This window comes from Schistocerca serialis, chromosome 10 (assembly GCF_023864345.2).
Source record: "Schistocerca serialis cubense isolate TAMUIC-IGC-003099 chromosome 10, iqSchSeri2.2, whole genome shotgun sequence".
NCBI lineage: Eukaryota > Metazoa > Arthropoda > Insecta > Orthoptera > Acrididae > Schistocerca > Schistocerca serialis.
The window spans coordinates 170,848,739-170,876,154 of NC_064647.1; the positions used below are offsets into that span (position 1 = coordinate 170,848,739).

Below are 27,416 nucleotides of genomic sequence, written 5' to 3' on the forward strand. Positions count from 1 at the left end.
TGTTAAATCACATTGAAACAAAGTTTTTACAGTTTCAAAAGCGCAATTCAACTAAAACTGGCTTAGTGATTACACAGACAGGGCATGTGATTAGTTAGTCTCGTAAGCGTAAATTCCTAGCTATTCAGATAGCTTGTGAAAACCCATATTCACGAATATGTTCAAAAAGCTGAATTCTGCTATGTTTACCACTAGAAGAGTATGTGCTTATTTTCATTTACTTACCACATACGACATGAACAAAGGGCATTTTTGGACCACTAACGGGCAGTTGGAGTAATATGTCGACCCTTGTTCAGGAGTCTGGGAACTCCGACATTGGCCTCACAATACATGTTTTCTTTAATGGTGTTTGTTGTTAACAAAACGAGCTTATTTCCAAGAATAAGCAGTTTTGATTCAGTTAATAGTAGGCAGAGATCCAGTTGTAAGTAAGCTGTTTAGGTTTTTATGTTGGTAACGCCACGTAGTGCTCTGTATGAAAATTACTGACTGTGCTGTGTGTAGTCTATGGCTGGTTGGCATTGTTGGAATATTTGCTATTGTAGTTTTGGGCAGTTGGATGTGAACAGAGCGTAGCGTTGCGCAGTTGGAGGTGAGCCGCCAGCAGTGGTGGATGTGGGGAGAGAGATGCTAGGGTTTTGCCAGTGGACGATCTGGACGTGTGTCTGTCAGAAAAGTGAAATTTGTAAGACTGGATGTCAAGAACTGATATATATATATATATATATATATATATATATATATATATATATGTAATGACTTTTGAACACTGTTAAGGGAAATACATTGTTTGTTCTCCATCAAAATCTTTCATTTGCTAACTATACCTATCAGTAGTTAGTGCCTGCAGTAGTTAGAATCTTTTATTTAGCTGGCAGTATAGGTGCTCGCTGTATTGAAGTAGTTTGAGTAACGAAGATTTTTGTGACGTAAGTGATTCATGAAGGGTATAGGTTATTGTTAGTCAGGGCCATTCTTTTGTAGGGATTATTTAAAGTCAGATTGCGTTCTGGTAAAAAAAAAGTATTGTGTGTCAGTTTACTATTGATCAGAATAAGTAAAGAGAGAAATGTCTGAGAACGTTCAGTTATGCTCAGCTGTTTGAAAATCAAATAACGTAGAGGTTTTCCAGCCCTGTCATTTATAAATTTTTGTACGGGGATGCTTCACATTCTGCATTTGCATCGCACCTCTAAGACTCTTGTACAGAAAAGTGTGCAGTATTCTGCTACACGCGTTTTCAGTAAGATACCCTAAGATTTAAAAAATCTTAGCACTACTATCATTTCCAAGTCTAAAATGAAGACTTCCTCATGTCTCCAATGGCTCACTCATTCTATTCTGTCGGAGAAAACGGGGAAAATTTACGAGGTCCGTCTGTTGTATTGTTAATTATGCTACCGCATACCCAGCAGCTTGACATTATTCGAGTGAATTTTAATTTATCTATTATTAATTTTTCTTACATTAATTTTCATATACTGGCCCATTCGATGACCCTGCTCCTCAGTTTGTTACAACCGAGCTACGGGTCTAAAATGACAACGAGTTCAGCTAACAGGAAAAAATAAATGGTCTTGGTTAAGGCGAAAATTTTCGCATATGGACCCAACAGATGGAGACCTGTGTTTCCCTAGTCTCTCTCTCTTAGTCGTCTCTATGACAACTGCCAGCACTAGAGATGGGACAAACGATTATTTCGAAGTATCAGTTATAACAGTTACGGTTTTTTTTCGAGTTACTTTTAACAATTATTTATAACTGTCAGTTATTTTTACTACCGAATTCGCCAGTTAAATAAGTGAGCAGGTGGAAACCTTCAGTTTAGTTTGCCGGTATGATTAAAACCCTCAGGAACGTCGTCTGAATCGTGCCATAACATTAGCCACTTAACTATCCATTACATTTCAGCTGATGTTTGAAGGGTTATTGGTGTTTCATGTTACGTTTAGGTAGGTTATCGGTCGCTTTCAGAAATGAATTCTCGAAGCTGCTACAGAATCTGTACATTTTGCCACAGAACTATCCAAGGTGAAATGTTAAAGACGGTCTTTTGCAAGTGTGAACTAATGTGTGAGCTGAATACGGTAGGCAAAATTCGAAGATTAATCTGGTACTTCTTCACTCACCGCATTAAGTGTAGGGCGATGAAACACAACTCAAAAATGAACTTAACATCAAAGACTCCTTTACACTAGTGCAACATATTCCGTTTAAGAAAAGTGAGAGCGTGGTATTAAAGTTTTACGCGAGATTTGAAAAACTGCTCGATTACTGCAAAATTTCTTCGGTTACCGAAAAGGTTTAATTTTTTTTTTTTTTTGTGTTAGATGGACTAATTACGTTTCTCCAAGCCTGCAGATTATACTTGGCCACTGTTTCTATGTTTCGATACAGTGTATCGATACGTGGAACTGTTTCAGTGTTTCGGAACGGCTGTGGTTCACTGTTTGGAAACAGTGGTGTTTCATTCCGTCCCTGTCTCGGATGACCGGACCAGATTCGATTTCGAGCCAGACACAGAAACTGTATCGTTGTTTCAAAATAAGGCTGTTTCAGTCCACCTGTGCTTGGAACGGACTAATTGTATCGAAACAGTGATGTTTCATTCCGCTCTGTGTCGGACGAGATTCGGGCTCGGCACAGGTACTGAAACACAACATACTACTTCATGAAACACTTTCAAGAGTGTCGAAATCTTTTTGACAAGCAATAGCATGAAGCTTAAGATATCCGAAAATAAAGCTTCGTTTCTAGCTGACTCTCCTATTCCGAAATGGCGTAACATCTGCTTTATAAACACTAACCAAACAATAAAACAACGCATATTATTCACATTCAAAATAATAAATATGTGAAAATCATTCAGTTAAATTAAACTTTTTTTATAACATACGCTTCTCTGTTCATGTACAGTAATCATATTAAGTAACGCAAGTAAGCCTACAACATTTTGAATAAAAAAAGGCGTAAAGTGAAAGTTATTAGACATATACATAAATTTGATGTAGGTATAATTGCAAGCAATCTGTTTGACATATCACTGATAGTGTAATGGTGAACGGGAAGGGCTGGGAAGCATGGTGAATTTATAGTAACGGTTCGAAACACCTTGCAAGACAAAATTTTTTTCCGTTGTATTTTGTTATTTATTCGAATTATTTGGCGTTATTTGTGAGTCTGTGGTCACTGTGCCTATTATCCACAATGATTCCCTTTGTGTGCATGGAAATTAGCACAGGATGGGCATATTACCCATACTAACGGAATGTGGGAATCCTAGTAGCATATCCGTTGTTTCTGCAGTTTGCTCCCACCTCCAGTTCCGTTCGTGGTGGTTCTTCTGTCTTCAGCTATGGCTGTCCTCAGCCAATTGAAAAGTATGAAAGTCACGCGACACGAAAGCAGCGCATTTGCTGCAGGAAATACGAAACTGCCAAGACGCCTAAGTGATAGTTTCATACTTTCTGCGACATGATTAGCGCTCTCGCACCTCATTTGTGTTTATATGGACATACTCATACAGTAGACATTCAAGATGATAAAATGTGTAGGTTTATTAGATTACAAAACACAAACTGTTTCACTGTTTCGAAACAGCGTATCGAAACATTACATTGTACTGTTTCATTTGTTTCGAAACAGTTACGTGTTTCAATTTGCCCATCTCTACTGCAGATCCAGCAGAAGGCGTGTGCCAGTCATACTAAAGGAAGGTAAGGCCCTCACACAATACGCGTCCTCATTACTCGCAATGTGTCGACAGCTAAACGTTGGTTACTCAGTTGGTAACACTGCGTAAGGGACTTCACGTCACGCCCGATCGGCCTTGAGTCAAACTGTGGCGCGAAAATATATCAGTCTGCGACCAGCTGTAGGCGAGTGCGTGCAGGTCTGACTCCTCCTACGCGGATTGTGTTCTTAATTCAGCCATACAGCAGGTAGGTCTTATGTTTTGTGTTTGTAAATGTCAGCTGGTCGTTGGTTTGTTGAGAGGAACCGAGAAAAGAGCGGTGCTGTTGTTACTTATGTACACAGAGCACGGGACATTAGGAGGGAGTCTCCTATGCTAGGATGGTTTCTTTACACAGGTCTCAACCGATGTTCTACCTCAAGATATGTGCTTCACTGCAGGGAAAAACGAGCAAGTGCATTTACCGTCACCATGCACAAACTGAGGTTTTATTTTCGTTCTTTGTTCGTGATTTAATAAATTAAACTATCAATTGGTACGTAAAATATTATTTCGTGCTACCCACTTGTGCTGCGGAAACGACCAACACAAGAACTACGGGCAAAATATATCTTTAACTTAGCCATAAAATTTTGCCATTAATAAAAATGTAGAATTACAGAAAATCTGAAGGCTTACTTTACTATTATTTTCAAAATAACAGTGGCCCACAGTGTACCTGGAAACCATTTGGTTTAATTCTCTGACCGCATAATATTGCGTTAACTCTGTGGATCTTAAAAAAAGACGATCGGACTTCGAAGCAAAGGAAAGTGATTGCATGTTCAATTGTAATTAATGGCTGAAAGATAATATATCTCAACTTGGCAACTACAGTTAATTCCTATACCATACGAAAAGCTTCCGTATTTAAATATTTCATCTTTGTTTGACTGTTATGAGCTTTTCTCTTTATAACAACTCAAATGACTTGGCAATCTCGACGGCAAAGGAAAATCAGTTAGAAACACACTAATAGCGAGACAATACAACAATGGCCGATTTCACCACTGACTCGTCTTCATACAATCCGTAATGCATGAGGATCTTTGTCTTCTTCGTTCTCATTACAATGATACTAGTACAATGTTTATAATGATCACTGGTCTTCCGCAGACGAAAAATATCGTACACATTAATTATTATTTCACTTCGTGCGTACATGACCCTTTCATGACGACATTAATAATTTCAATAAAAAACAAAGGAAAATTCCTTTAATTTTGGCTGTAACGCTATATGCTCGTGGTGTTTTCGAGTCCATGTTTACTAGACTTTTTCCCTTTGAATGGTCGTTCCTGCCACATCTCAGAATACTGACCTTTCCTCCTTGAACGCCCTGTATACATATATACGTTCTACGACTTCTGTACTGACTTACCCCGCTAACTGAAGGAGGACTAACAGTTTAAAATAGAATGAGAATCACATTGCAACGTGCCATTTTTCACGTTACGAAATCATCGCTAGACATGACGCAAGCGGCAAGTTACGGGACAAGTCCTGGGATCAAACGGGGATGGAACCCTACTCATTAGAGTTCGCAGCCTGTTAAACTCACTGTGATGGTTTGTAAGCATTACAAACATACGAAAATGTTTCGCACTGTGTGACATGAATAGTTCTATCATCACAGCTGATACTGCTCAGCAGTCTTATCGCGTTTTTTGTTTGCAGCTGGCGTGCGAAGTGTTCTCTCCACAGTATCGTTTGTCTAGTGTTTGTGTAATAATTTGAAGTGTACTTTAAAATATAGTAGGTCATTGTATACGATACATCATAATGTGTTACTACCATTCCATGCCTGAATGATTAATAACTTCAAAATAAGCTAGCCGTACTGGGCACGGTAGACAGAATGAGAGCGAAGGTAGCATGACTGTTTTCCAGTCACAGTGTGTCACCATAGGTAACATGACCTTTTCATTCCCCCACGCACACACACACTTGTTTAAAATTAAAGATCGTAAATGTTTAGTTTAATTCCTCAAATGATTACAAAGGTTATTTCTAAAACTCTGAAAATTGTAAGTTGTCTTCAATTTTATGGTTTCCGGCCTGTGGCGGATGCATATGGGGGACGCCCGGGGGGGTGGGACCCCCCCCTCCCCCCTTTGCCGCCAGCATTTCCACCCACGCCGCCGACGCCAGTCAGTCCGCACGCTATTCGTTCGTTTCTTTCGTCGGTCGACTCGAATGAATCGTTTCTGTCTGGCACATAGACAGCTAACACATACCTACGAGAAAACACGCGACGATTCTAGTGATCTCGATTCTGTCTGGCATATGTGTCTTGTAGATGTGTATAATCAGTTTAAATAAAACTTTCTTAAACTTTGCATGTGATTTGACTATTTTTATTATGGTAAATGTAAAGGTAGCTCAAGATATCTCTAGCGTCCCCTTCTTGAGGTTTTTGTGTATCCACCACTCTTTCCGGCACAAAACAAAGTGCGAGTTGTTGCACTGTAGTTGCATATCGGCGAGTGTAGAAGTTTTTCTGTTTTATCAACAGTATCTGCTGGAACTAGATTTAAAATGACACTTAGTTCACATACCTATTGTCAACTGGATTACATAGTGTTCGTTCTGTAGACCGTTAATGAAAAGCTTGTTGAAGATGTGAAAAATGTCAGGAAAACAATTCATATCATGTGTTAACGCCGGCCGCTGTGGCCGAGAGGTTCTGGGCGCTTCAGTCCGGAACCGCGCTGCTGCTACGGACGCAGGTTCGAATCCTGCCTCGGGCATGGATGCGTGTGATGTCGTTAGGTCAGTTACGTTTAAGTAGTTCTAAGTCTAGGGGACTGATAACCTCAGATGTTGAATCCCATAGTGCTTAGAGCCATTTGAACCTTTTTTTGAATATGTGTTTACAAAAGAAGTGCTGTGCTAATGTTCCCTTCACAGACAAATGAGATGACCATATATATTTGTTTAAGTGCGGTTCCAGACTGTAGCGCCTAGAAATAAGGTTTCAATTAAATAAGGTTTCAATTAAGAATTTAAAGTTGTTTGTTTAACAGTATTTTAAAGAGTACTAGAGGATTTTTGTCTGGTGGAATTTCGCTGTGTGGGCTCTTTACGTCATTAATGTACGAGAATCTCAGCTGCAGTGCATGACTTCGAGCATCACGGAATGGCGCGTCGGAAGTTTCTCTAACCTATTTTATTTCGTACTTTTTGTTGTGACTTGGCAAGACAGCCAAGCCACTATGAGATAGCCGAAAGGCACGCGTTTAAGCTCACGCAGGCTGGCGTGAGGTCTGGAACAGTTAAAGGAGTTGAGTCTAGTAAAAAAAGTGCGTAGCTTCTGGAATACTTAACTTTAATCCATAATTGGTAACCATCGGTCTGACGGTACATGCATCACAAGGTAAATAGCAACTGATAATGGCGCCTTGCTAGGTCGTAGCAAATGACGTAGCTGAAGGCTACGCTAACTATTGTCTCGGCAAATGAGAGCGTATTTTGTCAGTGAACCATCGCTAGCAAAGTCGGCTTTACACCTGGGGCGAGTGCAAGGACGTCTCTCTAGACCTGCCGTGTGGCGGCGCTCGGTCTGCAATCACTGATAGTGGCGACACGCGGGCCCGACGTATACTAACGGACCGCGGCCGATTGAAAGGCTACCACCTAGCTAGTGTGATGTCTGGCGGTGACACCACACTTTTAGACAAAACCTTTCGAAGATTTTTCAAGTCTTTCATATAGAGTGTGCATTCCATACTTACACTGACGTCCCTGATGAAAACCCCTTTTCGCACTGTAGTCAAATATTTTGATATCGTTAATACGCCTGTAAGCTTCCATAACAAACAAGTACGCCACCTGTTCGCGTGCATGTCTCGTTAATTTCTCGGTTTTTATTTTCCCAATTTTTTTCGTGCCGTGTTCGACGTCATACAATACTCCTTTCTGGAGGCTCATATTAGAGCCGTTATAATGACATCATCGGTGCATCGGCGCGATATCGCGTTGTTGCGTCAGCCTGCTGCCGCTTCAGGTTCCAACTTGCTCGCTGGCTGGCCGGAGCGCTTTATCAGTGCTCTATTTATACGCGCGCCAGAGCGACTCGTTAATATAACTGTGCCGTTGTTTTGCAGTTTTTGCGATGTATACGTAACTGTGTTGACCTTCCACCTCTGCTGTACTTACTCTTTGCGACACACTCGCGTTGACTGTGTTTTTAATGACGATATAACTCACTCCCGTCTGTATGAGAAAACTCTGGTCTTACTGGTGTGTTCATATCCGTGAAAAAGTGTTGTAACGGCAGTGTACAAAGAATTTATATCACGAGATGCCGCTAAACAACTGATCAATTTGCATGTTTACTGGTGGACAATATTTGCATTATACCGGCTCACAAATGTCGTGTGGGCCGCAGTTATCGTAATGTGTTAATGTGGAACTGACTTTCGCTAGAAAAGATTAATTTCTGGTGCTTCTTCACGCACCGCATTAAGTGTAGGGCGACGAAACACAACTCAAAAATGAACATCACAGACTCCTTTACATCAGTGCAACATATTCCGTTTAAGAAAAATGAGAGCGTGGTATTAAACTTTTACGTGAGATTTGAAAAACTGCTCGATTTCTGCAAATTTTCTTCGGTTAGCGAAGGTTTTTGTTTTTTGTTTTTTTTGTGTTAGATGGACTAATTACATTTCTCCAAGCTTGCAGATTAGACTTGGCCACTGTTTCTATGTTTCGATACAGTGTATCGATACGTGGAACTGTTTCAGTGTTTCGGAACGGCTGTGGTTCACTGTTTCGAAACAGTGGTGTTTCATTCCGCCCCCGCCTCGGATAACCGGACCAGATTCGATTTCGAGCCTGACACAGAAACTGTAATCGAAACAGTGATTTTTCATTCCGCTCTGTGTCGGACGAGATTCGGGTTCGGCACAGGTACTGAAACACAACATAGTACTTCATGAAGCCGGCCGTTGTGGCCGAGCGGTTCTAGGCGCTTCAGTATGGAACCAAGCGACCGCTACGGTCGCAGGTTCGAATCCTGCCTCGGGCATGGATATGTGTGATGTCCTTAAGTTAGTTAGGTTTTAGTAGTTCTAAGTTCTAGGGGACTATGACCTCAGAAGTTAAGTCCCATAGTGCTCAGAGCCATTAGAACTTCATGAAACACTTTCAGTAGTGTCGAAACCTTTTTGACAAGTAATAGCATGAAGCTTAAGATATCCGAAAATAAAGGTTCGTTTCTAACTGACTCTCCTATTCCGAAATGGCGTAACATCTGCTTTATAAACACTAACCAAACAATAAAACAACGCATATTATTCACATTCAAAATAATAAATATGTGAAAATCATTCAATTAAATTACACTTTTTATATAACATACGGTTCTCTGTTCACGTACAGTAATCATATTAAGAAACGCAAGTAAGCGTACAACATTTTGAATAAAAAAAGGCTCACAAATGTGAAGTGTGGGCCGCAGTTATCGTAATGTGTTAATGCGGAACAGACTTACGCTAGAAAAAAAGTAGTTCCAATTTTGGCCAACAGGTACAACTTTAGCGCTGTGAATGCAAGCAGACATTTAGAAACGTTTCCGTACGTGACGGATTAGCAGTGGGATGTGGGGAGAAAAGGTCAAACAAGTGAGAAAGCCATAATGTTGATTCTATTTTTAACAGCCGCTTACGCAGTTTGTTCAAAATGAGCACGACGAGATGCCGCACCCGTAGAACGACGTTATCAACAGTTGTTCGCAGCGGCTCCGATGGAATGTCAGCAACGTGTTCTTGTAAACTGGGCTTCAGGTGAAGTATAGATCGAAAGTTGCAACGAAACTACTATTGCTGCGTTACGTGGGGAAGACAGTGAAATTTTTCTGGGGGGAAAATTTTCAACATCGCAAAGAGATTATGTGATTTAAACAAAAAAATCTCTTAAATTTGTTGTCATTATTGTGTTCCATAGACATGGGGGTGTTTCTTACTGATCACATTGGCCTCCACCACTCTAAGAATTACTTTAAGACAAATGCAAATGTTTACTTCTAGAACAGTTTCCAAAACATTACACTTTAGTAATTAGTTCTGCAGTGACACTTATATAGTTCAGTTGATTTCTTATACGTATCGTAGTTCTGTGTTGTTGTTGTTGTTGTGGTCTTCAGTCCTGAGACTGGTTTGATGCAGCTCTCCATGCTACTCTATCCTGTGCAAGGTTCTTCATCTCCCAGTACCTACTGCAACCTACATCCTTCTGAATCTGTTTGGTGTATTCGTCTCTAGGTCTTTCTCTACAATTTTTACCCTCCACGCTGCCCTCCAATACTAAATTGGTGATCCCTTGATGCCTCAGAATATGCCCTACCAAGCGATCCCATCTTCTAGTCAAGTTTTGCCACAAATTTCTCTTCTCTCCAATTCTATTCAAAGCGTCCTCATTGGTTATGTGATCTACCCATCTAATCTTCAGCATTCTTCTGTAGCACCACATTTCGAAAGCTTCTATTCTCTTCTTGCCTAAACTATTTATCGTCCACATTTCACTTCCATACATGGCTACACTCCATGCAAATACTTTCAGAAACGACTTCCTGACACTTAAATCAATACTCGATGTTAACAAATTTCTCTTCTTCAGAAACGCTTTCCTTGCCATTGCCAGTCTTCATTTTATATCCTCTCCACTTCGACCATCATCAGTTATTTTGCTCCCCAAATAGCAAAACTCCTTTACTAATTTAAGCGTCTCATTTCCTAATCTAATTCCCGCAGCATCACCCTGTTTAATTCGACTACTTTCCATTATCCTTGTTTTGCTTTTGATGATGTTCATCTTATACCCTCCTTTCAAGACACTGTCCATTCCGTTCAGCTGCTCTTCCAAGTCCTTTGCTATCTCTGACAGAATTACAATGTCATCGGCGAACCTCAAAGTTTTTACTTCTTCTCCATGGATTTTAATACCTACTCCGAATTTTTCTTTTATTTCCTTCACTGCTTGCTCTATATACAGACTGAATACCATCGGTGAGAGACTACAGCTCTGTCTCACTCCCTTCCCAACCACTGCTTCCCTTTCATGCTCCTCGACTCTTATAACTGCCATTTGGTTTCTGTACAAACTGTAAATAGCCTTTCGCTCCCTGTATTTTACCCCTACCAGTCTCAGAATTTGAAAGAGAGTATTCCAGTCAACATTGTCAAAAGCTTTATCTAAGTCTACAAATGCTAGAAACACAGGTTTGCCTTCCCTTAATCTATTTTTTATAAGTCGTAGGGTCAGTATTGCCTCACGTGTTCCAACATTTCTACGGAATCGTAACTCGCAGTAATCTGCTTCCTGCTGCTGCTGCTGAAGTAGTCGTTGCCTCGGTCCATTTCATCTGCTAACTGGATCAAGTTACATGAATTCCATGAAATAATCCAGGTACCAAGTCGTTTTTATCGTGGTTTATTTATGACAAGCCACACCATTTCTACTTAGTAGGAGCCTACATGGTCACAATACCGTGTTACAACAATTACATTATTGCACAAATGTGCAACACAGTGGTTGTGTCTCAAAACTGTCTCCAACTGTCCATTCTTGAGTCTTGTGCTCCTCCAATTTATGCGTTTGTTAACAATCAAGTCAAAAAAATTACAGTGTATATTTATTAAATTAACACTTAAAAGTTTAACATTTTTATGAGTAACTATTCACAAAACCTTGCTTATTTTATCCTGAAACTGGCGAATACAATATGAGAGACTTTTACATGGGATATACATCATATTATATAAAATACTGAAAGAGAACAATGCTAACCTAAACTTTCTTAGTTATGGCTTCATTTGTAAATGCAAAATATTGCGATCATATATTAGACAAGCATGGCCTACTAGTAACCAAATGGAATAATAAATTTTATGAGATTTAATGTACGCTACTGGCCATTAAAATTGTTACACCACGAAGATGACGTGCTACAGACGCGAAATTTAACCGACAGGAAGAAGATGCTGTGATGTGCAAATGATTAGCTTTTCAGAGCATTCACACAAGGTTGGCGGCGGTGGCGACACCTACAACATGCGGACATGAGGAAAGTTTCCAAGCGATTTCTCATACACAAACAGCCGTTGACCGGCGTTGCCTGGTGAAACGTTGTTGTGATGCCTCGTGTATGGAGGAGAAATGCGTACCATCACGTTTCCGACTTTGATAAAGGTCGGATTGTAGCCTATCGCGATCGAGATCCAATGACTGTTAGCAAAATATGGAATGAGTGGGTTCAGGAGGGTAATACGGAACGCCGGGCTAGATCCCAACGGCCTCGTATCACTAGCAGTCGAGATGACAGGCATCTTATCTGCATGGCTCTAACGGATCGTGCAGCCACTTCGATCCCTGAGTCAACAGATGGGGACGTTTGCAAGACAACAACCATCTGCTCGAACAGTTCGACGACTTTTGCAGCAGCACGGACTATCAGCTCGGAGACCACGGCTGCCGTTACCCTTGACGCTGCATCACAGACAGGAGCGCCTGCGATGGTGTACTCGACGACGAACCTGGGTGCACGAATGGCTAAAGGTCATTTTTTCGGATGAATCCAGGTTCTGTTTACAGCATCATGATGGTGGCATCCGTGTTTGGCGACATCGCGGTGAACGCACCTTGGAAGCGTGTGTTCGTCGTCGACACACTGGCGTATCACCCGGCGTGATGGTATAGGGTGCCATTGGTTACACGTCTCGGTCACCTCGTGTTAGCATTGACGGCACTTTGAACAGTGGTCGTTACATTTATGTGGGGAAAGTTGAAGGATGTTTGCTATCGTGATCCAGCGACAACGCCTGACAACATGCGTCAGCGCATTGTCAATGCATGTGCGAACATTACACGTATCACATTGGAACAACCGAAAAAAAATGTTCAAACGTACCTACGTTCTGTATTTTAATTTAAAAAAACCTACCCGTTACCAACTGTTCGTCTAAAATTGTGAGCCATATGTTTCTGACTATTACAGCGCCATCTATCACAAACCGAAAAAAATGGTCCGACTATAACTTTTATATTTCTTTACGTACTACATGAATAGGTAATAAAAAATGGGGGTTCCTGTTTTAAAAAACTAAGTTGATATCCGTTTGACCTATGGCAGCGCCATCTAGCGGACCAGCTATAGCGCCATCCGGTTTCCTCCTTCAAGCTAGACAAGTTTCGTTCTTTGCAGTTTTTTCGTTTGACGCTTATTTCGTGAGATATTTGGCTCGGTGACTATCAATGGACCACCCTGTATATATATCGGCAAGAAAAGACCTTCTGAGGACACTACACTTCCTTATAGATGCGGCCGCAAGATTACGACCGAGTTAGTGGCGCCAGAGAGAACAGTTATGCAGTCAAGTTTTGTGTTATTCTTGAAAAGCTGAAACAGGCCTTATCAAGAGCATGAGTTTTCCGCTGGCGCAAATCATTTTTGGAAGGCGGAGAACACGTTGGAGATGAGCCTCGCTCAGGTAGCAAGATTGCTTTTCTGATAGTAGGCATATCGTGCATAAAGCATTTGTTCCTCCAGGACAAACTGTCAACCAAGTCTTTTACAAAGATGACCTGGAAACGCTCGAGAAAAGTGTGAACCGATTGAGACCAGACATTACAGAGAGGTGGATGTTGCATCACGACAATGCCCCATGCCACACGACCACTTCCATCCGGTAATTTTCGACCTCAAAAGCCATTCGTGTTGTCTCAGAGCCCCTCTCCCCTCCCATTCACCTAACCTGTGTCCTTTTGACTTTTTTGTTTCCCCGAAATTCAAAAATGTCTTAAGAGGACGTCAATTTGGGACTCCGGGAAAAATTCAAAGAATGTGACTGACATGTAATGGCTCTCCCAGATGAAGCCTGTCAGCGTCGCAACCAAGACTTGGAACAACGACTTTACAGCTGCCAAAAGGAATCACTTTGAAGGGGACAATGTAGTTGTTAAAAAAAATTAAATACTTCGTTAGGTAAAAAAACCAGCCTCATTATTTTCCTCACACGTCTCGCATATTGCCGCTAGATGTGATGAACGGTGATCATGTGCTAACGTGCTACAGAACACTGTAATTATCGCGCTAAAATTATGCGATTTCTCTTCGAATGCGAGCCGGAAAACGCCCTAAAATCACGCCATTTCGCTTCGAATGTGTGCTGGTATGCAAATAAAACGGACGAAAACATGTTTGTAGCGATCCCTCCGCGATATCTAGAAACCTGTCACGAGTGCCGAAATGGTCAGCTGCGCAACGATAAACCCAGAGAAGGGTTGCAGCTGTCTGTTTCCCACTGCGCAAGCTCCGATGTGACGTCATTGGTGTCGTCACTTACGGTGCTACATTGCTCACAGCATCAGGCCAGTATTTTTGTTTAATGTACGGATAAACTATTGTGCAGACTCTGTAGAAGATTTTCTAAAGAGGTCCTTTTCCACTAGATCTTTGGAGCGGAATGTGGGAGTTAAAAGATTTAGACAGACTTAAATCAAATATAAATCTTAGAAGGGGTGGGAATGGGATGGGGCTCACTGATTTGGCTTAGACAATGAGTGGAAACAGATAGATGCACCTTCCAAATTCCCACAATATTTCACTTAAGTAGGTCATAGGAACAGTTAAAGTGCTCTCTACGTGAAACTTCCTGGCAGATTAAAACTGTGTGCCCGACCGAGACTCGAACTCGGAACCTTTGCCTTTCGCGGGCAAGTGCTCTACCAACTGAGCTACCGAAGAACGACTCACAGCCGGTACTCACAGCTTTACTTCTGCCAGTACCTCGTCTCCTACCTTCCAAACTTTACAGAAGCTCTCCTGCGAACCTTGCAGAAGGTCCCGAGTTCGAGTCTCGGTCGGGCACACAGTTTTAATCTGCCAGGAAGTTTCATATCAGCGCACACTCCGCTGCAGAGTGAAAATCTCATTCTGGAAACATCCCCCAGGCTGTGGCTAAGCCATGTCTCCGTAATATCCTTTCTTTCAGGAGTGCTAGTTCTGCAAGGTTCGCAGGAGAGCTTCTGTAAAGTTTGGAAGGTAGGAGACGAGGTACTGGCAGAAGTAAAGCTGTGAGTACCGGGCGTGAGTCGTGCTTTGGTAGCTCAGTTGGTAGAGCACTTGCCCGCAAAAGGCAAAGGTCCCGAGTTCGAGTCTCGGTCGGGCACACGGTTTTAATCTGTCAGGAAGTTTTATATCAGCGCACACTCCGCTGCAGAGTGAAAATCTCATTCTGGAAACATTCCCCAGGCTGTGGCTAAGCCATGTCTCCGCAATATCCTTTCTTTCAGGAGTGCTAGTTCTGCAAGGTTCGCAGGAGAGCTTCTGTAAAGTTTGGAAGGTAGGAGACGAGGTACTGGCAGAAGTAAAGCTGTGAGTACCGGGCGTGAGTCGTGCTTCGGTAGCTCAGTTGGTAGAGCACTTACCCGCGAAAGGCAAAGGTCCCGAGTTCGAGTCTCGGTCGGGCACATAGTTTTAATCTGCCAGGAAGTTTCATATCAGCGCACACTCCGCTGCAGAGTGAAAATCTCATTATGCTCTCTACGTGTTTATGAGTAAGTATGTGGGACTTCTTTAACAGTACTCTATGTACAGGTGCTGTGGGGTAGTGGTCAAGCACGCAAACTGAAAATTCGATGGCTCGTGTGCGATTCATGCTGCTAGCTCATTTCTTCTTTTATTTTATTTTATTCCTCACAGTTTTAAACAATTAATTATATCATTTAAATATATTTAAATAGTTTCATTTACATGCATAAAATTATGATATTCAATCTCGGTAGGACTATTACCTTGTAAATCAAAACGCCATAGGTGGTAGTAAAAAACGCGAGTATACAAGGAAAATTAGTATGAAAGTGATGAAGAGAGTTGGATATGTGAGTGTGATGTTTGCAATGAACTCTTTTGCTTTCCATGTTTGTAACTTGGGAATAGCGATGCATGAGGTACAAGAGGATTAAAATATAGGACATATTATTGCATTAAATAGAACATAGTGGAAATCCTAAACGAATAAGTAATACCTTTAACCTTGATACTCCTGTTGTCCTCAGCCACAAGTTATATACACACATCAGAAAAGGTTTTGCGTCACCCCATTTCCGAGAGTTCCGGAACCTGTACAGAAAATTGGAATAGAGGTCAACATAAGCATCATTTCCGCCCTTTTGACTCATGGAAACCACGCATTGCATGTTGTACCACCACACAGCGAGACCTTCTGAGGTGGTGGTCCAGACTGCAATACACATCGGTACCTCTAATAACCAGTAGTAAGTCCTTTTACATGGATGCATGCCTGTATTCGTCATGGCATACCATCCACAAGTTCATCAAGGCACTGTTGGTCCAGATTATCCCACTCTCAACGGCAATTCAGCGTAGATCCCTCAGAGCGGTTGGTGGGTCACGTCGTCCATAAACAGCCCTTTTCAATCCATCCCAGGCAAGTTAGATAGGATTGATGTCTGGAGATCTTGCTGGCCAGTGTAGTCGAGCGATGCCGTTATCCTGAAGGAAGTCATTCACAAGATGTGCACGATGGGGGCGTGAATTGTCGTCCATGAAGACGAATGCCTCGCCAGCATGCTGCCGACTATCGGTCGGAGGATGGCATTCACGTATCTTACGGCGCCTTCCATGACCACCAGCGGCGTACGTCGGCCCCACATAATGCCACCTTAAAACAGCTGGGAACCTCCACCTTCATGCACTCGCTGGACAGTGTGTCTAAGGCGTTCAACCTGACCAGGTTGCCTCCAAAAACGTCTCCAACGGTTGTCTGGTAGAAGGCATATGCGATACTCATCGGTGAAGTGAACATGATGCTAATTCTGAGCGCTCCATTCGGCATGTTGTTGGGCTCAACCGTACCACGCTGCATGGTGTCGTTGTTGCAAAGATGGACCTCGCCATAAACGTCGGGAGTGAAGTTGCGCATCGTGCAGGCTATTGCGCACAGCGTGAGTCGTAACATGACGTCCTGTGGCTGCACGATAAGCATTATTCAAGATGGTGGCGTTGCCATCAGAGTTTCTCCGAACCATAATCCGTAGGTAGCGGTCATCCACTGCTGTAGTAGCTCTCGGACTGAGCGACGCATGTCATCGACAGTTCCTGTCTCTCTGTATCTCCTCCATGTCCGAATAACAGCGCTTTGGTTCACTCCCAAACGCCTGGACACTTCCCTTATGAGAGCCATTCCTGGCACAAAGTAACAATGCGGACGCGATCGAACGACGATATTGACCGTCTATGCATGGTTGAACTACAGACAACTCGAGCCGTGTACCTCCTTCCTGGTGGAATGACTGGAACTGATCAGCTGTCGGATCCCCTCCATCTAATAGGTGCTGCTCATGCATGGTTGTTTACATCTTTGGGCGGATTTAGTGACATCTCTGTGTCTGTGATGCAATATCCACATTCAACGTCTATCTTCAGGATTTCTGGGAACTGGGATGATGTAAAACATTTTTTGATGTATGTAGAATAAATAGGATTCTGTTCGACAGGAGAAACAATGAAAAATGAATGAGTACAGTCATACAAATAGCTAGGAACAATGGGCGTATCACACATCAAAAAATAAAATCACAAATACAAAACAACACAACATATCCAACATTTCGAGAATTCAAGAAAATTAACAAGCCACAAACCCACAAACACCAATTCACGAACGCGATGACGGCACGACACAGAAAAGAAGCAGATGGTACACAATGCCATACACACATAATTAACACACTGAGTTGCATATATACTAAAGAAACAGGACTTCTAAATAGCATATAAAGTTTTGGAAACTCTCCAATCAAACTTAAGCCAACTAACAATCAACAGTGAGAAGTTTCAGAGATCAGGATGAACAAACTTGAATGTCAAAGACAGTACAAAGAACACATCACGTGTTTGAAGTACGAAAAAAGATCCATTCCACTTTTGCAGAGCACTTAAATCCTCGTAACCACCACCCCACGAACATGGTACAAGATGTAAAAATAATAGCGTAAACAATCATAACAAATGCCTTATACAAATGCAGAAAAGCTGTCTAAACCCAGAAAGCCATTGCTGAGAGCAAACTTATCATAAATGATCAGACACACAGATTCTCTTCTAAACTTATTAAATAAGATAAAAATTATCCCACTTGTACATGCAGCTAAATTAAAACAGGTACATACTCTCTCTGTCTCTCTCGCAGGTTCGAATTCTGCCTCGGACATGGATGTGTGTGATGTCCTTAGGTTAGTTAGGTTTAAGTAGTTCTAAGTTCTAGGGGACTGATGACCTCAGAAGTTAAGTCCCATAGTGCTCAGAGCCATTTGAACCATTTTCTCTCTCTCTCTCTCTCTCTCTCTCTCTCTCACACACACACACACACAAGGTGATTTTTTGCGCTCAGGGGATTGATCAATGAGAGTATATGGAACAATAAAGATGAAATGAACTTATGTCCAGGAATGCATGGTTTCCAGGCTAGAGACCATTTATTCAGTTACACATTGTTACAGAGACTGCGGCGTAATACACGCTGTACCATGCAACCACAGTTGCGGTATGTGTTGAACGTGGTTTCCATGTGCCTCAACACGTGCGTGCATGTGCCATAGCATGATCTGTCTCACACATTCACATCGGACAGGCTGCATCCGAAGAGTGTCAAAGGATGCGTCCTTCATGATTTCCTGTTTTCTTAAAAACCGGCGAAACACTTTTGCAAACACTGAATGCTGTGGTTGTTATCGGCGCCCGTTGCCATTTGCCTTTCTGTAAGTAAACACCGTGTTGGCGAGCTCTCGACTCGGGCACCATTGTGTACAGTGCTGTATCACATCCATTACAAGGTGAGTCAGCAAGAGAAGTGAATCTAACACAACATTACCAATTTCTACGGCAGTAGAGGACGCTAAGGCATGAAGGATGAGCAAACAGTACCATCCTCTAGGAAGTAACAATGGCTGCATGATATAGGGCGTATTAGACCACATTCTTCGTAACAAAGTATAATTGAATAAATGGTCTGTGGCATGGAAATCATGCATTTCCGAACCTAAGTTCATTGGACCTTTTTTGTTTCATATCCTCTTATCGACCAATCCCTAGAGTTTGTACACGGTGGAAAAAAATCACCCGAGAGAGAGAACGACAGAGAAAGAGAGAGAGAGAGAGAGAGAGACCGACCGTCATCTAATCATACCAAAATAAAAACCGATTCATTCAGACACATACAAAAATAGATCACAGATATCAAGAAAACACATTCAATAGTTGGCAGTAACATTTGATCGTTGTCAATAACATTCGACAGTTGGCAAGACCAACCGAAACTTGACATCAAAACGAATGTTCAGTTCCTAGTATTGTGAAGTCTGAAAACAAATTTCGAATGGTAATTATAAGGAGAAGAACAGCGCAAGCAGGGGAATAAAAACAAGTTTTAGAACAACATCCTCAAAACATGCAATCAGTACTTAAAATACTCATCATAGAAAAGCAAACTGCCAGAACCGTTGATAACCTGGACATAGAACGTCCCAAACGTAAACTAAATAGTGTAAATAATACTTCTGCAAAGTATAAAGGCGCAACGCATGTGGTACAAAAACTGTTTCATTCGCTGTAATTGTATGGTGCAAAAGTAAAAATTATTGACATACTGTAATATACCAGGTGAGTCACTAACTATTGCCACCGAAAGTATGATAGTAGCTGCAAAGTGGGTACAAATTTTGTATGGGACAACGGGGGCCATAATATGACGTTGGTTTTTTGTTGCTAGGTGGAGTCGCGTCAGAGATATGAAGGTCAACTTTGCTTTCTTAAATGGTATGTTATAGTTTAGTTCTTATTTTCTGATAGCGGCTATTGAGACTAATCCAATGATGTGTAACAGTGAGGTCTTTGAAGGACAGCGAGGGTCAAAAAGGTGGCATGAACGTTCATTTACAGAAGGTGTTCGAAATGATGACCATTGGTATCAATGCAGTGCTGCAATCTTCTTATCATGGATTGAGTGGTATTCCTTATCACTTCTGCACTTATCGAAGCTTCTGTTCTTTCCTTGTCTGGAATGCTTATCGTCCACACTGCACTTCGAGATGCCGGCCGGTGTGGCCGAGCGTTTCTAGGCGCTTCAGTCTGGAACTGCGCGACCGCTACGGTCGCAGGTTCGAATCCTGCCTCGGGCATGGATGTGTGTGATGTCCTTACGTTAGTTAGGTTTAAGTAGTTCTAAGTTGTAGGGGACTGATGACCTCAGATGTTGAATCCCATAGTACTCAGAGCCATTTCTTTCTTTTTTTTTTCACTTGGAGATAACGATACTTTCCAGACAAATGCCTTCAGAAAGAACTTTCGAATGCTGAAATGTACTTCAGATGCTAGAGTATTTCTCGTTTGCACAAACTCTTTTCTCGCCACTGCCAGTCTGTAGTTTATATCCTTTATACTTTGACTTTTGTCGGTTGTCTTGTTACCCAAACAGCAAAACTCGTTTATTTCATTACACTGTCTTATTTTTAACCCAATTTCCTCAGTATCACCTACCTTAATTTTATTACTCTTCATTACCTCGGTCTTTTTTTTTTTGGGTCATTTTCATCTTCGAACATGTTTCAAACAAAGTATCCATTCCCTTCAACTGATGTTGCAGGTACTTTGGCATATCTGCTTACAGATTCTCAGTAACATCAATAAGCCTTAAAGTTTTTATTACTTCTCCCAGATCTTTAATTAGCTACCTAACTTTCTCAGTGGTTTCCTTCATTTCTTGCTCAACATACAGACTGAGTTATATACAAGATAGGTCGAATCCTGTATCGCTCCCTTCTTGACCACTGCTTCCTTTTCACGTACTTCAGCTCTTACGATATTGGAGTGCAGTTTCTCTGCAAGTTATAGATAACCTTTCACCCCCTGTATTTTATCCTTGCTATCTTCATCATTTCAAACAGTGTATTCCAATCAGTTTTATCAAAAAATTTTATCTAAATCTAGTAACGCCTTTCTTCAGGCTATCTTTACGTCGTTGAGTCAGTATTGCCCTGTAATTTCTTGCATTTCCCCAGAATTAAAATTGATCTTCACTAAGAGCGGATTCTACAAGTTTTTCCATCTTTCTGTAAATAATTCATGTCAGTATTTTGCAATCTGGTGAGCACCTGCCTTCTTTGGAACTACAATTTATTACATTCTGTCTGAAGCATGGAGATATTTCACCTGTCTCACTTATGGTAATGATGTAAGCCAAAGCAATGAATTAAAATTTGTACCTGCACCGGCATTCGATGCCAGGTCTCTTGTTTACTGGGTAGATGCGCTATTGTTATGCAACATTGGCACTACAGACACCACACATGAACATACTGTCCCAGTACGTCTCCCGCACTGATAAAAATTTCAACTCACACCTCAGCCCATTGCTGTTCCCCTTCTAAATAAGCATTGGTGCTGCTAATGCTCTCCAATAATGGAATAGCACCTGAGAAATGAGTGAAAGGGGGTACTGGCAGGATTAACTCCAATTCGCTAATTGCTAAAGTGCTGTTCCAGTATTGGAGAGTTTAGAAGGGGAATTTATATCCTTGAGGGAGACATGCATCTGTGGTATATGAAGTACCAGTGTGGCATAGTAAATAGCATACCTACTTAGTAAGCAGGCGTCCCAGGTTCGAATCCTGGTGCCAGTTCAAATTTTAATCCATTGCTTTGGCCTACATTACTATCGTAGATAAAGGTGCAACTTACTAAACCTCAGGAATAACGACCATACACGATTAATATCTCATATATCTTGCACAATCTCAATAATTCCGAGAGAATGTCGTTTACTCCAGGGGTCTGATTTCAACTTAGGTCTTTCAGTGCTCTGTCAAATTCTTGTCGCAATGTCATATCTCCCATCTCAACTTCACCTATTTCCTCTCCTCTTTCTATTACATTTTCCTCAAGCTTGTCTCCTGTGTATAGACCTTCTGTACATTTTTTCCACCTTTCAACTTTCTCTCCTGTGCTTAGTACTGGCTTGCCATCTGAATTCTTCATATTCATTCAGTTGCTTCTTTTTCCTACAAAATACTTGTAGTTTGCTCTAGGCGCCATCTATCTTTCCCATAGCTGTGCACACTTCTACAGCCTTGCATTTGTCCTGTAGCTATAATAGCATTGACATTTTGCACTTCCTGTCAATTTAATTTTTTAGATACCTGTATCCACTTTGCCTCCTTTATTTGTGCCATTTCCATACTGTCTCTTTCCATCAGTTAAATGCAATACCTGCTGTTGTTATCCAGGAATTTCTACTAGATGTTGCCTTCCCCTTTGATCTCTCAGAGTTATCCATTCGTCTTCTATTGTATTCCTTTCTCTCATTCGGTCCAACGTTGCCTTATGCTACTTCTGAAACTGTCAGTAGACTCTGGTTCCTTCATTTTTCCAGTATCCATCTCCAGAATTTTCTTTCTTTCTGTAATGTGTTCAGTTCTAATTGCGACTCATTAACAATAAATTCTGGTCAACAATTGTTCCGGCACATGTGTGCAGTTCAAAATCTGACTAATAAATCTCTGTGTTATCATTATGTAACCTATTTCAAACCTTCTGGTGGTTCCAGATCTCCTCCATGTACAGAACCTTCTTCCATGATACTTAAAGCAAGTATTATCAATGTTTACATTGCGTTCTACTTCATGGCTTTCAATTTTATTCTCCCCTCCCATGAACGTTCCCCTACTATTTTTCCTTCCTTCTACCAAAATTACATTTTCATCTTCCTTAACTGTTCAAATAAATTGTTTTATCTCGTCATGCAACGGTTCAATTTTTTCATAAAGCATATAAACTTTTACTATTATGGTGGGTGTTAGTTTTGTATTTGTAAGTACTATGACAATGTGTTCGCCATGCTGCTTGTAATAGGTTAACTGCATTCTGGTTTTCTTATTCAATGTTATACTCCTTCATTATCACTATTTTTTTTGTATTGATAATCATGTACTGACCTGACCAGAACTCCTGTTCTTCCTAACACCACACTTCAGCTCTACCACAATATCTAACTACAAGCTATTCATCTCGTTTTATATTCAGTAACCTACCTACTCAATTAATGGATGTAACATTTAGTGCTCTGAATAGCAGAAGGTTAGTTTTGTTTCTCCTAATGAGAACATTCTCTTGCTTCCTAATGGGTTGAGCAACATCAGCAATGAGGGTTGACCCTCTCTCAGTTTGCTTTCAGTTGTTGGCTCCCATTTATTTCCTTGTAACTGCAGATAACGTCTTTTTATAGTCATCACTATTTTGACTAGTTCAGTTTGGTCCATTTTGATTTCGTCTTTTGTGCTCACTCTTCAACTCAGAATAGCACTTGCACCTTACATTCTGAATTATTTGTTCAATTCTTTCCAAACTTTGTCTTCTGCCACAGCTGTTACTCGGTACTAGACTCATATTTGATGGTCGATTCACGTCTAGCCATTCTGATTTCGTTTTCCAGCTCCAATTTCTGTCTTCCGTTACAGCTTTCACTTTTTACGACACTGGACTTGTATTTGAGCCGACGATTCACGTCCAGCCATACTAATTTCATTTTCCATGGTTTCCTAAATCGCTTAAGGCAAAAGTATGGTTCCTTCTTGATCATTCCTTAATCTGAGCTTTTCCCCCATCTCTAATGACTTCATTGTTGATAGGATACTAAAGACTAGTACTCCTCACAATCTTACTTACTCTCTATAGCTCCCTGTACAGTTTCTTTACACATAATTACAATGTCAGTATTTATTCTGTTTTCTTCAGGGACGAGTCTGACAGCTTACAACAACATCATGGGTTTGAGTCTCCACAAGGCAGCAGCGTCTGGGGACGTGAGAGAACTCCAGGGCTTGCTGGATTCGGGGTTTGATGTTAACCACGAAGACCAGCAGAGGCAGACAGCACTCCACAAGGCTGCGGAGAGAGGCCACGAGGAGGCCGTCGTGTTGTTACTGAGAGCTGGCGCAGATCCCAGTCCCTGCAACAAGTGGGGGAGGACGCCACTGCACCTGGCGGCCAGGGAGGGCCACGAGCGTGCTCTCAGGTTCCTGATCAGGGCCGGGGCAGCCATCAATGCGGTCGACTCGTGGCAGCGCTCTCCTCTCCACCTGGCAGCCATGAACGGCCATGACAAGTGTGTCAGGCGCCTGCTGAAGGCAGGGGCCGACGCCGAGGTCGCTGACAACTGGGGAAGGACAGCTCTGCACATGGCGGCGAAGGACGGTCGTGAACCCACCGTGTGGTGGCTCCTGCACTGCGGGGCAGACACTGGTGCTGCAGACAGCTGGGGAAGGACAGCGTTGCACCTGGCAGCCAAGCAGGGCCACGAGCAGACGGTCAGGTGCCTCCTCTACATGCGTGCCAACCATAGCCCTCGCGACAGCTGGCAGCGGACTCCACTTCACCTGGCAGCCAAGAATGGCCACGTGGAGTGTGGGAAATGCCTGCTGTCAGCGAGGGCCGACCTCGGTGCCGTCGACAACTGGCAGCGAACGCCTCTCCACCTGGCAGCGAAGAAAGGCTCTGGGCAGAGCATCCCCTGGCTGGTTCGATCCGGGGCCAATGTTAATGCGAGGGATGGTTGGCAGAGGACGCCTCTGCATCTGGCAGTAATAAATGGGAAAGATATGGCTGTCTTGAACCTCCTGTGCATGGGAGCTGATGCTTCATTGTGGGATAGGTGGCAGAGTACACCTTTGGACTTGGCAACTGCCAATCGTGATGAAGTCCTCATTAGGATGTTGATGTATGCACAAGGAAACGCTATGGACCACAATTAACATGCTTTTCACAGGGATAACATAATGAGACCACAGAGACGATCTATTCAGTTTTCCATAGCCTAAGAACGTCCAGTGTAAGTCTCCCTGTCAGTGCAAAGATGAATTGATTCTCCAGTGCTGACAGGGCAAGGTCATACGATTTTCAATAGCACATCTCACACTGTTGCACCATGGTTTAAAAAACAAGCTTCAGCTGAAAAATAAAATTTATGCCCAGCTAGACATGATTATCACTTTTCAGAAGAATGTTCCTTGGCTATCGAAAAGATCTACACACAAAACCCATCATTGCAATGAACACATTTATAAACGTCCATCCACAAAAAATCGTCGCTCTTATATCAATGTACTTAAGGTAAAAAAAAACACATAAATGTGGAAAAAAAGATGAAGAATAGGTGTTGATGGGGAACATCTGAAAGACATGGTGAGCAGGGAGAGGACAATGAAATTTTTATTGCCTTGATGTGTCTTCATGTTTATCACCTTTCATAAACTAGATGTGGATGAACATTTGTAATTTTATTTCATGTAATGAAAATTCTAGTGTGTTAATATTTCTGATGATAAAGCCTTGTTCCTGTAGAGAGACTGTGCCAACATTTTATTTTCCAAGCTGAGCACAGTCACGAACGCATATCCAATCATAGATAAACTAAAAACACCTAAGTCAATTAAGTAATTAAAAACTTTGGCCTAATGATGGGTTTAACGTTATAAAACGTGAAGTACAGCTGGTTGTAATGAACATATTCTTTCCCATCCTTTATTCATTCATGAGTAACGTCTTCACTTGAGACACAACTGAAGACTTCATTAAACTTCCACATAATCCTATGCTGTTTTGCTCTCCCAACCTCTCGTAGTTTATATCCTGGGGTAGCTGGCCTCGGTTACCACTCAAAAAGTCATGGAACAATGACTGTCAATCTGCTACATTTTCACAGACATTGTGACTACTTCACCCTCGGTGGCCCGTGGGTTTCTCATTTTGTCGGTGAAATGTACAGAAAGTATCAACTAGACATGATCAGTCCTTAGAGTACAAAATGACACTTTTCTTTCACTCAGATGGATTCATTGTACTGTTAAGAATATACACTCAACTTTTCGCCACACACACGAATCTAACAAATCGCTGGGAAGTTTTCAAAAACCCTATTCAGTTCATATTCACTACGTTAAGCAGTTTGCCACAAAGCCTTTCTATTTTCTAAGCAACCCCTCTCATGTACTACAGACAGAACCTTGCAGTACCTTACCTCTGTGTTGTTCAAATGGCTGCTCACCTTTCATATTTACACTTCTATAAATTGATACTCTCTACCCTTCTCCACATTTTCACCACCACTGAACACATCCAGCAACTGCGATATTCTGTCTCTATCCATGCTAAAAATAGTATTTCGCAAGGAAGGAATGGAATGATGTATTGTAAGAATCATAGCAGTACATAGACTCGCAGTTCACAAGCATAAACGCTGTGTAGGACCATATTATCCACGATGCAAACTTCCAGTTCCCACAATTTTATTGCTATATTTTTTCATTCTTATTAAAGTTTTATTTAATTTGTATAAGAAGAATTTCCAATCGCTTGCGAGAGCTAGTAATTTAAGGACGATTATTACTTTCTGTTAAGAAGACAACTGTTTTGAATTTATTTTTCCACTTTGAAATATGCTTCTCTTTGTTTTATTACTTGTAATTGCTTTTTGTTTCATTGTACTATGAATAGCTTTTTATTTTTACTTAAAGGTATGTGTGAAAAATATTTTGTAAACGAAATGAAGTGTTAATAAATTGTTTAAATAAAAAAAATCCAAGTGTCTCTACCATCTCATGTTTTCCACCTTCTTGAACAATTAACAGTTTCCCACTCCATCCCGCTCCATACCATAAAACTATCCTGTCAGCTGTCTCGGAACTGTTACTGACTCCTGTCTTCAAAACTTTCAAGACGAGGTCCTTGGGATACGTAACTCCTTGGGACACATAACGGGCACTCAATCATAGTCCTCCAACTACAGAAAATCCCTAAACAAATTATACAATAATGGTTCCCTCTCATTAGCAGCATTTGGTGCTCGTCTGCATGTCTTTCTCTTTAGTGCAAATAATGTCATGTAACTTCCTTCAAGTTTGTCCGAGGTTATAGGGCATGTTGCTGCATTACCAAAAGTGAGTGTTGTTTTGGCTTGGGCGGCGAGATTTGAAAGAAGGGGAATAGTCAGTTGGGCTAAGAGAGAGGGAGTTAGAACTCCCTTATTAAGAAAGGAAAGGCTTGTAATCAATCATTTTGAATAATTTTCGAATATTAAGTTCTTATTGTAGTAAAACACTAAATTTCTGATGCGTCTGTAGCATTCGGCTAGCACATTATCAAACACTGACAAATCGTATTAAAGTGTCAACTAACAACGTCTATTTCTTTTTTTTTCGTTCATTGTTAGTTATCAATTTACCGTCAATTGTTGGACCGCGCGTGAATAGACTAGTTTTCATAATTTAGAATACTGAGTGCTAAGAGTGAAATGAACAGACAGTATCTAAGTTCGTTCAATGAATAATGGTTACAGGACGAAAATTGCAAGGAATGGTTACAAAAAGTTGGTCATTATTAGTGTATGTGTAAGTGCAGAATAAGCAGTACTTCACTTACCGTTAAATATGTCGTCGTGAAGGATGTGAATAAACATAATCAGAAAGGCACAAAGCGAAATAATGACACAAAAGAGAAGTCAGACTCTTCTTAAATTCTTGCCAAAACAATTTCCTGCAGAAGACGACAAAATCACGGTAATAATTATCTTTGACTCATCATTCCTACAGTTCTCAAGATCGTGGT

The 27,416-nt window shown here is 41.5% G+C and overlaps 1 protein-coding gene across 1 annotated transcript; it reads left to right on the forward strand.

The window, feature by feature from the left end:
- Nucleotides 1-3,831: 3,831 nt before the first annotated feature.
- LOC126425044 (serine/threonine-protein phosphatase 6 regulatory ankyrin repeat subunit B-like) lies at nucleotides 3,832-25,004 on the forward strand. The gene is made up of 2 exons (XM_050087953.1): nucleotides 3,832-3,944; nucleotides 23,550-25,004. Exon 2 carries the CDS (start codon nucleotides 23,579-23,581, stop codon nucleotides 24,563-24,565), a length of 987 nt encoding a protein of 328 aa, XP_049943910.1. The 5' UTR covers nucleotides 3,832-3,944; nucleotides 23,550-23,578; the 3' UTR covers nucleotides 24,566-25,004.
- Nucleotides 25,005-27,416: the final 2,412 nt, after the last annotated feature.